Raw genomic sequence first — 14,766 nt, forward strand, 5'->3', positions numbered from 1 at the left:
TCTGCAAGCTAATATGGCCTTCTTTTCTAACCTGCTGCTGGTTCACACATAATTTGGCATTATGTATCAACAGCCTTAAAATCATAACCTTTGACTGTAAGAAAATAATTTAAATCACTATGTTGTACACCTGACACCAATATAATGTATTGTAAATCATCAATACATCAGTTAAGAAATAACAAGAATTTCTACAGAAGATATTGATTTAAAATGAATATCTTTAAAATTATTTAAATTAAAATTATTCAAGCAAAAATTGAAAAATCTTATACTACTTAATGACCAAGAATAAAAATCAGTTAAATAAGTGTTGGTACACAGAATTCCCTGGTGATCCAATGGTTAGGACTCAGTGCTTTCACTCCTGGGGCCTGGGTTCCATCCCTTATCAGAAAACTAAGATCCTGCAAGCCATGTTGTGAGGTCAAAAATAAATAGATGGATAGATAGAAAAATGTTGATCCATCCATAAAATGGAGTTTTCAGCAGCTCTGGTCAGGGTTTATGTTCTAAAATTATTTCTAAAATTTCATATCAAAAATTCTTATGCTGTAATTCCAAATAAAATGGGATGCACGGTATGATCTTAATTGTGTATAAATAATATGAACAAAAAGTTGAGGGGGGAAGGACGTATAGCAAAATATGAACAGTGGTTGTTTTTATTCCTTTATTATATTCTAGTTTGTTCCCTTTACATCTTTCTATAATTTCCTGTAATGAGAATAAAGAAAATACAGTTTTAAAAACTAAGATACAGAAGAAAAACCAGGGGAGCAATTGCCGGACTACATGTTTTCATGTCCATTCTACCACTTAGACAAGCCATATACTGGTCAGTGCTGAGGCACTTTTACTAGGAAATAACACTATCCTTTCTCCTAGTGATGGCAAAACAGCTGTTGAGGGGTGATGCTAAGAACCTGTGTCACCTGGTCTCTGTTCTTTTGCAGCACACAACGGTTTTGCCCTTTATATTAATCGAGATGAGGACATCACACCACGCGTATCCCAGCAGGAGCAGCGGACTGGCCGCCATATGTACCTTCTCTGTTGGCTATATATTATGGTAAGGATGGTGCCTGCCGGGCTTTCGTATTGTATTAGATTTTGTGCTGCTAAATTTGGGCACATATTTCATTATGGATATAATCACTAACAGATTCACACTGTGTGCCTCATTTGGTCCAAGACCTGGGCTTTGTCTCATTTCCCCAGATGCTTATATTTTTAGAAAGTATATGCCAAACCTCACACAACAGGAATTTGTTGAACAATCCCATGTAAGCAGTGCTTCTTCCAAGGCTGCATTTTTCAACTCTTTTTCAAACTAAATGTTTTTCTTGGACATCAGTTTTATTGCTTCTTTTGCTTGGGTTTTGTTGTTGTTGTTGTTGTTGCTTTTGTTGGGAGTGAGGGAGTTGCAGCAAATGCAAATGAGGACAGAAGGAATGACCTTTTCCGGGAGTGACTTCCACCCTCTAAGTGAAACAAGTGAAAATGTACATTTTCCCGAGTCAGTTTAAAGCCTGACTGTCACCTAGAGCATGCATTTAATGGCTTTGTTTTGAAAAACTGGGGTAAATAAATGACAGGAAATCTCCACTTGGTTTACTAGGCATGAATAAATCCCAAGTGGGAGGTAGCCACATTTATCTGATATAAGACTTTTTGCCTGATGAATTTATTTCACTTCAATTTCAGTTCTAACCATGTGTTAACATTTCAAAATTATTTAAGATAGAGAGTTTCTTATTTCTCTGTATAATTCCAAGTCCTCTTTAACATATTAGCCTATGCCAAAGAGGTCTCTGCCCCTAGCACTTCTGTCTCTTGGGACTCTCATGTCCTGAGTTCTGGATGACTATCCCCTCCTGTAAACTTTTGGGACTGAATCATGTTCTTCCAAACACCCCAGAACTGTATTTAATCCCACCAGAATCCTGGGGCACTTTGGGAGGTCCAGTCCTCGTGGAGCAGTTTGCTCCAGCCAGTCCAGAAATATTAAATAAAGGTCAGTACAGTATTTCACATACTTTGCTTGAATAAGGCTCCAAATCTGAACCAAAAGGGGCTTTGCTGGTGGGAAGTCATGCACGCCCTATGGCTGGATCTAAGGGGACATCCAGACAGTAGACCCTAGAACAAACATGTGGTCATGCTCCATCTGCCACTTCATTGACCAGTCACTGTTCAGAAGGACTGGGCAGTGTTTGTTTTCCTAGTCACTTTTTAGGTTGGTTTTGTTTCCAACCAAAACATTAAGTATTGGCTTTCTCTGAAAGAAAAAGTTCAAATGATCCGGACTCACAGGTTAAAGTGTGACCCTGAAATAATGTCTTAAAAATGAAGGCATGTGCTTTATACATAGGAACCTGATGTTCAGATGGCTTTTTTTAAAATTGGAGTATAATTACTTTTACAATGTTGTATTAGTCTCTGCTGTATAATAAAGTGAATCAGCTATACGTATACAGACATCCCCTCCTGCTTTGACCTCGCTCCCACCCACCCCGATCCCACCCATCCAGGTCATCTTATCTTTCAGAAGAGAAGAGTCGGGTAGGAAAGCTAAGAGTTATTCCAGAGGTGTTACAATGTTTACAGTTCATCTGGAACTGCCTATAGCTTTAGTTTAAAAATCATATACCCTTCCCATCTCCCCTCGCCCACCAACAGTCTCATTACTTTGCACTCATATTTACTTACCTATGGTAAGAGAAGATTTTTACTCTGGGAATGCTGGGTGTATTTCTGTGAATTCATTTAGATGCCATTAAATTATGTGACTCTTGTAGCGCCCCAGAGATTTTAGGAAGTACATACTTTCTGATGGCTTTTCTTCTACAATCAGGGTACAATCAGTCCACGTTCCAAAGAGACACGTGGGAAATACCACATAGTCTTTATTATAGACCCCCAAGATCCCTCATTAAAATGAAGCATTACTCACGCTCTGCATGCCAAGGGAGACTTGCCAGCTATGCGTCTTTACTGAGCAAACCAGTGCTTGTTTGGACACATATCTGCATTAACCAGCAAACTCTTCCAGATATGTTCTGAGAATGCTCTCAGAGTCAACTTTTTCCTTTGGTGTTCTGCCTTAGGCATTCATGGCTGTGCCAAGAGCTAAACAATGCCCCTCACATCATATCACATTATATAAATCCAAGAATTTTAATTGTTATCTCAGAAGGCACTGGCTTTTGCTCCTTTCCAGACTATCTCAGATACGACATACCAGTGACACAGCAGCAAAAGGTTCAGGATATGAAATCTTCTGACAGCATACCAGGGTTATAACTGGACATTCCAGAGCCTTATGCCAAACTTTAAGAAAGCATTCTTCTTGTCACACGCTAATTATAAAGCAGATCTCCCTGACAGTCCTCTGTGTGGTTGAGCTGAAGCTATACCTCCGAGGCTCCTGGCCAGCCTCCCTGTCTGCTCAGCTCTGATTCTGTCTTGCTGCTCATTCTCACAAGTCTCCCTTCCCATCTGAATCTGCAGTCTTTCTAGATTTGGATCTCGAGAGTTGAGAAAGCGAGGGGGTATTAGAGCTTTCCCTCATGGACTGGAGTCCACTGAGTACCCACGCTCAGTGACTCCATTTCCCAGCCTCCATCTCACTCTAACCCAAGCTTAGCATCTGAAGTCATCCCAGACCCTTCTCATGCCCATCTCCACCTGTCTTTCCACTTACCCGGGAGTCTGGGACAGAGACACCCCCTGACCATTGACGGTGGGCTTTAACTCCCTCTCTTCACACCTCACCTCCACCATCACTGCTCCATGCATTTCTCTGCCCCTCACTGAGATTTCCCCCTAATAAATAAAATCATCCCTTTTCCCTTATGCAGGACACAGCACCGAAAGTCCCTTTGGTTTTTAATGCAGCTGTAACTATCAGGAAATGTAATGAATGCCATTATTTTGACTGCTGTGCCAAGCAATTTAAAGTATTATCATATTTAGTTCCCCAAATAACCCTTTGAGATAAGCACTATCTGGCTTATTTTACAGATTAGGAAACCAAACTTGAGAGAGATGATATGGCTTACCCAAGGAAAAGAGACTGTTTTTTGTTGTTGCCAGACCTACTGTTGACCCTTGAACAATGTGGATTAGGGGTGCCAACCCTCTCTGCGATGGTAAATCTGAGTGTAATTGTACAGTCAGCTCCATATACATGGTTCTCCTGTACCTGCAATACCTTTGTACCTGAGATGCCACATCTGTAGATTCAACCAATTTCAGATCATATACCAATCTCAGGTACTGTTGTGAATATGGAAAAGAAAATCTGGGGGCTTATCTAATTGTCCAGTGGCTAAGAATCTGCCTTCCAGTGTAGGGGGTGCATGTTCCCAACTGGGGAACTAAGATCCCATTTGCCACGAGGCAGCAAAGCCTGCCTGCTGCAACTGGGGAAGCCAAAGAACCGCTACAAAGACCCACCGCAGCCAGAAAAAAAAAAATCTGTGTCTAAATAAACAAATGAACCATTGAAATTCAAACCCATGTTCTTGAGGGGTCAGCTCTAAGTATAAGCACTGGGGTGTAGCTGCAGAGTCTATACGGGAACCCTACTCTCCCCTCTCTCTGACTGTGTGAAGAGTAACTCTATGAGTGAATGAATTAAGTGGGTTTTTAGTTTTCCTTTAGTTCTGCAGCAGTACATCAGAAGCAGCCATGTCTAGTCATTAAGGCCGCTGGGTACGAAGTGCCTGCCACGTGACTGGCACTCAGTCTGCTACCCATTGTTGCTGTTCTGTGTTTATACCAAGGATACTCAGTCCTTAAGGAGCCTGAACTCAGCCCCTTTCTGCATGGTTTTTCTCTCGTTAACCTGTCTTGCTACTCTGAGAGGTAGAGGTCCGGATCCTTGCAGTCAGTCAGTCCTTGTTCAGATCCCCTCTTCTTAGGAGCTTTGAGCAAATTACTTATCCTCTCTTAACCTCATTTTTATCACGTTTAAAATAGGAGATATTGCCTGCATGTTCTCTCCTGTTAGAAATAAATGAGCACACAGGTCATTCAAGAAATGATAGTATCTTTCCTTCCTCCCAGTTGACTAAAGTCCTGAGTGTCTGAGTCTAGATGGAAAGTTTTCATTTCTCTCTCTTCCTCTTCCTCTTTTCCCTACCATCCTTATTTTCATTTTATTCTCTGCTCTTGTTAAGAACTTTGGGTCCACCTGGTGGGTTTTATGTCTTCTTCTATTAAGAATGCCAAAGAGTGTTCTGAAAATTTCTTATGTTTCATATACTAAGGTATTTCCCAAGCTCTGCTTTTCCCCTGAGAATTGAAAATGTCATTGCTCTCACATTATCCTCATCTATTTGTTTTTTACAAACACCTCGTATAGCGGTAGTTACTGTTTTCTTATCCTCTAAGGAGAAGTCTATGTAGACCATTGAGGACTTGCTGTGTGAGAGTGTGGCTTGCACAGGGCTCCTCCAACGTCCATTTGGGTCCTGGTAGGATCAGAGTTTTAGATCAGCATCTGGACAGAACAGGCTTCTGTGTATTATCCATCTCAGTTCCCAGTGTTTAGTGTTTGTTATTCTGAGTTTCATCTCTTCTTACCCCCAACGGCTGGTTCTCAGACATCCTGGGTACACATGCTGCTGCTGCTGCTAAGTCGCTTCAGTCATGTCCAACTATATGCGACCCCATAGATAGCAGCCCACCAGGCTCCCCCATCCCTGGGATTCTCCAGGCAAGGACACTGGAGTGGGTCACCATTTCCTTCTCCAATGCATGAAAGTGAAAAGTGAAAGTGAAGTCGCTCAGTCATGTCTGACCCTCAGCGACCCCATGGACTGCAGCCTACCAGGCTCCTCCTTCCATGGGATTAATTCTCCATATGTATTAAGCAGGCCCCTCACCAAGCCCATTTTATATGTGGTCATGACCCTTCCCACACTCCTCAATATCCCTACCCTCCACCCAAACCAATACGACTTTTCCCCGCCGTCTTCCAGAATCACCATTTGGATGCTGCTTATGCCTTTGATGCTGTTGGCAAGTTTCCTTTGTATTTCTCCAGCTTGCTCTGCCCATCCCCCTCCACCTCCCTCTCACTCTGCCCTTTCCTCTCTAGGCAGATGGCCTGGTCTTTAATTTCACACAGAATGTAAAAAACTTTGAACAGGAACTCTTGAGTTCTTCCTGCAAACATCCTTGCTGTCCCCTCCCTTTCCTGTGTCTCCTGTGCCAGTGGGGGAAGCGTTTCCACAGCTTCTAACTGGTAGCCCCTCCCTCTGTACTCTGGCTCCATCCCCTCCCAGATCTCTACCCTTCCTCCATCACTTCATTCTCCTGTAACTCCAGCCTCACTACCAAAGCCTTCCCATCAATACTTGAACAGACTCCTGTCCTTGTCTCCACACTAAAAAAAAAAAAAAAATTATTATTCTTGGCCCACCCCCCTTTTATACCTGGCTACTGCACTATCATTGGAAGGACTGATGTTGAAGCTGAAACTCCAATACTTTGGCCACCTGATGCGAAGAGCTGACTCATTTGAAAAGACCCTGATGCTGGGAAAGATTGAAGGCAAGAGGAGAAGGGGACAACAGAGGATAAGATGGTTGGATGGCATCACTGACTCAATGGACATTAGTTTGGGTAAACTCCGGGAGTTGGTGATGGACAGGGAGGCCTGGTGTGTTGCAGTCCATGACGTCACAGAGTCAGACACGACTGAGCGACTGAACTGAACTGCTCTATCTCCCTACTCACAGCCCAGTTTCTCCAAATAGTTGTCTGTTGTTCAGTCACCAAGTTGTGTCCAGTTCTTGGCGACCCTGTGGACCGCAGCACACCAGGCCCCCCGTCCCTCTCCATCTCCTGGAGTTTGCCCCAGTTCATGTCCATTGAGTCAGTCAAGCTATCCAACCAAAGAGTTGTCTACCTGTCTCTACCCCCATTTACACACTTAGCAGACAGGGCAGGGGAACTGTCTGGAGAATGGATTTTTTGAGGCAGGCTGCCTGAGCCTGGATTCCACTTCTCTCCTAGGACCTTAAGCAAATCACATGACCTCCCTGTGTCTTCATGTCCTCATCCGTAGAATGGTATAAGAAGAGTACCTACCTCATAGGGTTGCTGTGATGACTAAAGGAAGATTAATTTTTAGTACATGTGACGCCTATACGTCAGTATCTAACACAGAGTGTACTATGTGAACAGGATTATAAGCCACTCCAGTGTGGCTTAAGCTTCATTACTTCGGTTAAACCTTTGCGAATGTCACCAGGAACTTCTATTTTGATAAATCCACTGGTTGCTTTATAGACCTCTTCTCAACTGACATGTCAGCAGTTCTGATACTAAAATATTCCCCCACTTCCTGAATCACTCTCCTCCCTGACTTAGCTGATGTAACAACCACCCTAATTTCCTCCCTCCTCTCTCAGCATCACTCACTGGCTCTTCCCACTCTACCCAGTGCTGGAGTCCTTTGAAACTCAGGTCTTCTTCTCTTTCTATTTATTGTTTAATTTTTTTTTCATGGCAAGAATACCTAACTTGAGATCTACTCTTGTAATGGAGGTCCTCTTTTTAAAAAGTATTTATTTATTTGGCTGCCTCGGGTCTTAGGACACAGGATCTTTCGTTGAGGCTCAAGGACTCTCTAGTTGCAGGGTTCAGGGTGCCCTGGCTCTGTAGTTGCAACAAGCAGGCTTACTTGCTCTGAGGCATGTGGGATCTAGCTCTCCAACCAGGAATTGGACCTGTGTCCCCTGCATTGCAAGAATTCTTAACCACTGGACCACTAGAGAAGTCCTGGTCTCCCTCTCTTTTTTTTTAAACCACCTCTTATCAATAGGTAAATCCACCATTAGTGTACATGGTTAGTTAGTGTTGGTCACTTAAGTCGTGTCCGGCTCTTTGTGACCCCATGGACCATAGCTGGCCAGGACCTCTATCCATGGGATTCTCCAGGCGAGAATAATGGACTGGGTTGCCATTCCTTTCTCAGGGGATCTTCCTGACCCAGGATTGAACCCGGGTCTCCTGCACTGCAGGCAAATTCTTTACGTTCTGAGCCACGAGGGGTGCCTGACACGACTGAAACAACTTATCTCGCACACCATTTTTGCAGCCGCGGTCTCAGATCTCCAGCTCAGAGCCCTCTCTTGATGTTTGCTCACGAGCCTCTCCCCTTTAGCAGCTGCAGACCTAATTCATGTGCTTTCCCAATCACACCCCCAAGTATCTATCCCCTGAGCGTTGCCACCCACTCAGTTTTTCAGGCCCCAAAACTATGAAACTTCCTCAGCCCATCTCTCTTGGACCCACTACAAAGAATCATCCACCAGTTTTTGGCTTCTGTGCCTCCAAAGTGCTTTTAGAGTACTTACACATTGATCCCTCTCCATTGCCAACATCATGGTCCAAGCTGCAGTTATCTCTCTCCTGAGCTACTGCAAAGAGCTGGCATTTCTTCACCTCTAACTCATCTGTATATAGGACCCCTCAGTTCTTTTGTAAAACCACATATGATCATGCCACTCAATTGCTCAGAGAATGTGGATGACTTCCCATTGTGTCTAGGGATAAATTCCAAAATTCCTTTACATGGCCTAGGGGACCTACATTGTTTGATTCCACCGACCTCTGTATCTTCATCCTCCTTCTCTCTCACCTTTGCTTAGCTCTAGCCATGGTGATCTTCACACCAATTTTCAAGGGCAATATGCTCCTTTCAGCTTTAAAGCTTTCACCTCCCCATACCCCCATCCAACCCCACCGTTCCCTCAGTTATGTCTTCCATAAATATTAGTTCCAGATCCTACTTATCTATCATGGATCTCTCTGTCTCAGTTCAGTTCAGGTGACTCACTCAGTCATGTCCAACTCTTTGCAGCCGCATGGACTGGAGAACACCAGACACCCTGTCCATCACCAACTCCCAGAGCTTACTCAAACCCATGTCTACTGAGCTGGTGATGCCATCCAACCGTCTCATCCTCTGTCATCCCCTGCTCCTCCTGCCTTCAATCTTTCCCAGCATCAGGGTCCTTTTCCAGTGAGTCAGTTATTTGCATCAGGTGGCCAAAGGATTGGAGTTTCAGCTTCAACATCAGTCCTTCCAATGAATATTCAGGACTGATTTCCTTAGGATTGACTGGTTTGATCTCTTTGCTGTCCAAGGGACTCTCAAGAGTCTTCTCCAACACCACAGTTCAAAAGCATCAATTCTTCAGCACTCAAACTTGTTTATAGTCCAACTCTCACATCCATACATGACTGCTGGAAAAACCATAGCCTTGACTAGACAGACTTTTGTTGACAAAGTAATGCCTTTGCTTTTTAATATACTGTCTAGGTTTGTCATATTTTTCTTCCAGGGAGCAAGTATCTTTTAATTTCATGGCTGGGGTCACCATCACAGTGATTTTAGAGCCCAAGAAAATAAAGTCTCTCACTATTTCCCTTGTTTCCCCATCTATTTGCCATTAAGTGATGGAACTGGGATGCCATGATCTTGTTTTTTGAATGTTGAGCTTTAAGCCAACTTTTTCACTCTCCTCTTTTACCTTCATCAAGAGGCTTTTTAGTTCCTCTTCACTTTCTGCCATAAGGGTGGTATCATCTGCATATATGAGGTTATTGGTATTTCTCCCTGCAATCTTGATTCAAGCTTGTGCTTCAGACAGCCCAGCATTTTGCATGAATTACTCTGCATATACATTAAATAAGCAAGGTGATAATATATAGCCTTGATGTTCTTCTTTCCCAATTTGGAATCAGTCCATTGTTCCATGTCCTGTTCTAACTGTTGCTTCTTGTCCTGCATACAGATTTCTCAAGAGGCAGGTCAGGTGGTCTGGTATTTCCATCTCTTTCAGAATTTTCCAGTTTGTTGTGATCCACACAGTCAAAGGCTTTAACATAGTCAATGAAGCAGATGTTTTTCTGGAATTCTCTTGCTTTTTCTATGATCCAAAAGATGTTGGCAATTTGATCTCTGGTTCCTCTGGCTTTTCTTAATGCAGCTTGAACATCTGGAAGTTCTCATTCATGTACTGTTGAAGCCTAGCTTGGAGAATTTTGAGCATTACTTTGCTGGCATATGAGATGAGTGCAATTGTGCGGTAGTTTGAACATTTTTTAGCATTGCCTTTCTTTGGGATTAGAATGAAAACTGACTTTTCCAGTCCTGTGGCCACTGCTGAGTTTTCCAAATTTGCTGGCATATTGAGTGCAGCACTTTCACAGAATCCTCTTTTTGGATTTGAAAGAGCTCAGCTGGAATTCCATCACCTCCACTAGCTTTGTTCGTAGTGATGCTTCCTGTGGTCCACTTGACTTTGCACTCCAGGATGTCTGGCTCTAGGTGAGTGATCACACTATCTGGGTGGTTATCTGGGTCATTAAGATCTTTTTTATATAGTTCTTACAGTTCTTCTGTGTATTCTTGCCACCTCTTCTTCATATCTTCTGCTTCTGTTAGGTCCATACCGTTTTTGTCCTTTATTGTGCCTTTATTGTGTCCTTTATTGTGCACAGTAAAGGGGGATACCCAGATATTCCCTTGGTATCTCTAATTTTCTTGAAGAGATCTCTAGTCTTTCCTGCTCTGTTGTTTTCCTCTATTTCTCTGCATTGATCACTGAGGAAGGCTTTCTTACCTCTCCTTGCTGTTCTTTGGAACTCTGCATTCAGGTGAATTTGTCTTTCCTTTTCTCCTTTGCCTTTCACTTCTCTTCTTTTCTCAGCCATTTGTAAGGCCTCCTCAGACAGCCATTTTGCCTTTTTGCATTTCTTCTTCTTGGGATGGTTTTGATCACCACCTTCTATACAATGTTACAAACCTCTGTCCATAGTTGTTCATGCAGTCTATGTATCAGATCTGATCCCTTTAATCTATTGTCTCTTCTATGGCAGAATCTTAAGGATTTTATTTCGATCATACTTGAGTGGTCCAATGGTTTTCCCTACTTTCTTCAATTTAAGTCTGAATTTTGCAATAAGGAGTCTGTGATCTGAGCCACAGTCAGCTCCCGGTCTTGTTTTTGCTGACTGTATGGAGCTTCTCCATCTTAGGCCACAAAGAATATAATCAATATGATTTCGGTATTGACCATCTGGTGATGTCCATGTGTAGAGTCTTCTCTTGTGTTGTTGGATGAGGGTGTTTGCTATGACCAGGGTGTTCTCTTGTCAAAGTTCTATTAGTCTTTTCCCTGCTTCATTTTGTACTCCAAGGCCAAACTTGCCTATTACTCCAGGTATCTCTTGACTTCCTACTTTTGCATTCCAGTCCCCTATGATGAAAAGGACATTATTTTGGGTTGTTAGTTCTAGAAGGTCTTATAGGTCTTCACAGAGCCGTTCAACTTCAGCTTCTTCGGCTTTAGTGGAGGGAGCATAGACTTGGATTACTGTGATATTGAATAGTTTGCCTTGGAAACAAACAGAGATGATTCTGTCATTTTTGAGAGTGCACCCAAGTACTGCATTTCTGACTCTTTTGTTGACTGTGAGGGCTACTCCATTTCTTCTAAGGGATTCTTGCCCACAGTAATAGATATAATGGTCATCTAAATTAAATTCACCCATTTCTAGTCCATTTTAGTTCACTGATTCCTAAAATGTCAGTGTTCACTCTTGCCATCTCCTGTTTGACCACTTCCAATTTACATTGATTCATGGACCTAACATTCCAGGTTTCTATGAAATATTGTTCTTTACATCATCAGACTTACTTCCATCACCAGTCACATCCACAACTGGACTTTGTTTTCACTTTGGCTCAGCCTCTTCATTCTTTCTGGCACTGTTTCTCCTCACGCTTCTCCAGTAGCATATTGAGCACCTACCAACCTGGGGAGTTCATCTTTCAGTGTCCTATCTTTCTGCCTTTCATACTGTTCATGGGATTTTCAAGGCAAGAATACTGAAGTGGTTTGCCATTCCCTTCTCCAGTGGACCATGTTTTGTCAGAACTCTCCACCATGACATGTCTGTCTTGGATGGCCCTACTCCGCGTGGCTCATAGTTTCATTGAATAAGACAAGGCTGTGATCCAAGTGATCAGTTTGGTTAGTTTTCTGTAATTGTGGTTTCCATTCTGTCTGCCCTCTGATGGATAAGGATAAAAGGCTTGTGGTAGCTTCCTGGTGGGAGGGACTGGCTATGGGAGAATCTGGGTGTTGCTCTGATAGGCAGGACCCTGCTCAGTAAATCTTTAATCCAATTTTCTGTTGATGGGTGGGGCTGTGTCCACTCCCTGTAGTTTGGCCTGAGGCCAAACTATGGGAGGAGTAATGGTGGTAATGGCCACCTTCTTCAAAAGGACTTATGCCAGGACTGTTGTATTCAGTGCCCCTAACCCCATGGTAGGCCACTGTCAACCCATACCTTTGCTGGGGACTCCTGGTCGCTCACAGGCAAGTCTGGCCCAGTCTCTTGTGAGGTCACTGCTCCTTTCTCCTGGGTCCAGGTGTGCACAAGGTTTTGTTTTTGCCCTCCAAGAGTCTGTTTCCCCAGTCCTGTGGACGTTCTGTAATCAAATCCCACTGGCCTTCAAAGTCAAATTCCCTGGGGATTCTCTGATGCTCTGCCAGACCCTAAGGTTGGGAAATCAGTTGTGGGCCCTGGAACTTTTGCAACAGTGCAAAACTCTTTCTCAGGGAGGCCTTCTCTGATTTCCAAGTCTTGGGTCAGCCCCTCTGTGATACTCTACTGTAGTCACCTGTTAATTTCCATCCAGGAAGGGAAAAACAGGTATAGATATGTGGTTGTTCAGTTAATTTTTTTTCAAAGTGTGTTAACCAGATCTCTTCCCCTCACTATCTAGAGCTAGAGAAAGAAGCAGTTGAAATGGTGTTAAAGAAAATAGAAAGTGCTTCCTCATCTACAGTTCTCTAAGGGTTTATGCAGACCCATTCTCTTTAGATATTATGCCAATCAAAGTGTCAGAGAAGCCATTCTTAAGATCGATTGCTTAATAATAAAAATTGTGATAGTGTGTGAGTTTTAAATATAAGCAGATAAAGTCAGAAAAGTTTTTAAATTATATTTGCTAATTCATGTCTGACTTTTGCAACTGCATGGACTGTAACCCACTAGATTCCTCTGTCCATGGAGTTTTCCAGGCAAGAATATTGAAGTCGGTTGCCATTTCCTTCTCCAGGGGATCTTCCCAACCCAGGGATCGAACCTAGATCTCCTGCATTGCAGGCAGTCTCCTGCATTGCAGGTGGGTTCTTTAACAACTGAGCTACACTTTAAGTATTATTGAGCTAAGTGTAGGGTAAGCTCAATATCTTACATTTAGATCAATAAAAACCATATAAAGTGTTTACAATACCCTTTCCGTCTTTCCCTCTGATGTTGAGTTTCAGCTTTATTGCCTCTTCTCCCACCTGCCTGGCTCATTTAAATTGCCACCTGTAAGGACATCCTTGGTGGTTCAGTGGTTAGGACTCTGGTGCTTCCACTGCAGGTGGGGAAGGTTCAGTCCCTGGTTAGGGAACCCCCAAACTGTGAGGTGTGGCAAAAATGAATAAACAAAAAAATAAATTCCCGCCTGAAGCTGATAGACTTGTAGGAGGAAGCTCACAGACTGTGCTTCTTGCCAGAGTGACATCCTATAAGGGAAATGACCCAGTTCAGGCAATACAAAACTTTCAGGAAGAGGAAAGATCCATCTTTAAGCCTAAGTACAGCCTCTCCTTTTCCTGAGGAGAGCCTTCTTGATGAGAATGTGAGAATATTTGGAAGGCTCAGAATATATTCTGTGAGGGCGGCATTGTGTGAATCTCTTTACGGTGATTCCAGTCCTGCCCAGTCCCGTCTTCAGCAGACAGTTTCCACAGCTCTCAACAAACAGGCACCGGGTCTCCCACAGCACCCAGCAGTACTGGGCTCCCAGGAGACACAAAGTAAAAACCAAGTAAAGATAAACAACTTAGATGAGGAGATATGTGCACCAGAGTTGAGCTTATACCCCAAGAGTCCAAAGAAGTTTACAACCCCAAAGACCTTTTGTTTGAGATAGAATGGAAATAGCAAGAAAAACTTGGTCTAAAATTGTTGTTGTTCAGTTGCTCAGTCATATCCGATTCTTTGTGACCCCCTGGACTGCAGCACACCAGGCTTCTCTGTCCTTCACTGTCTCCCAGACTTTGCTCAAACTCATGTCCATTGAGTTGATGATGCCATCCAACTATCTCAGCCTCTGTCCCATCTCCTGCCCTCAGTCTTTCCCAGCATCAGGTCTTTTCAAGGAAGTAGGCTCTTCGCATCAGATTTCCAAAGGATTGGAGCTTCAGCTTCAGTATCAGTCCTTCCAGTGAATATTCAGGACTGATTTTCTTTAGGATTGATTGGTTTGATCATCTTGTAGTCCAACAGACTCTCAGGAGTCCTCTCCAACACCACAGTTCAAAAGCATCAATTCTTTGGTGCTCAGCCTTCTTTATGGTCCAACTCTCCTATCCATACTGGAAAAATCATAGCTTTGACTATATGGATCTTTGTTGGCAAAGTAATGACTCTAGGTTGGTCATAGCTTTTCTTCCAGGAAGCAAGCGTCTTTTAATTTCATGACTGCAGTCACCGTCTGCAATGTTTTGGAGCCCAAGAAAATAAAGCCTGTTACTGTTTCCGTATTTCCCCCATCTATTTGCCATTGAGTGATGGGACTGGATGCCATGATATTTGTTTTTTGAATGTTGAATTTTAACTCAGCTTTTTCACTCTCCTCTTTCACTTTCATCAAGAATCTCTTTAGTTCCGTTT

The 14,766-nt window shown here is 43.1% G+C and overlaps 1 protein-coding gene across 3 annotated transcripts in view; it reads left to right on the plus strand.

Annotated features, from left to right (window-relative positions):
* The window catches only part of AIG1 (androgen induced 1), a 269,595-nt gene that overhangs the window by 230,340 nt on the left and 24,489 nt on the right, over window positions 1-14,766 (plus strand). For all 3 annotated transcript variants that reach the window (XM_059889836.1, XM_059889835.1, NM_001076326.1), the window contains 1 exon segment: window positions 957-1,072. In XM_059889836.1, coding sequence (XP_059745819.1) covers window positions 957-1,072 — 116 coding nt within the window.

The sequence above is a fragment of the Bos taurus genome, chromosome 9, assembly GCF_002263795.3.
Source record: "Bos taurus isolate L1 Dominette 01449 registration number 42190680 breed Hereford chromosome 9, ARS-UCD2.0, whole genome shotgun sequence".
Lineage (NCBI taxonomy): Eukaryota > Metazoa > Chordata > Mammalia > Artiodactyla > Bovidae > Bos > Bos taurus.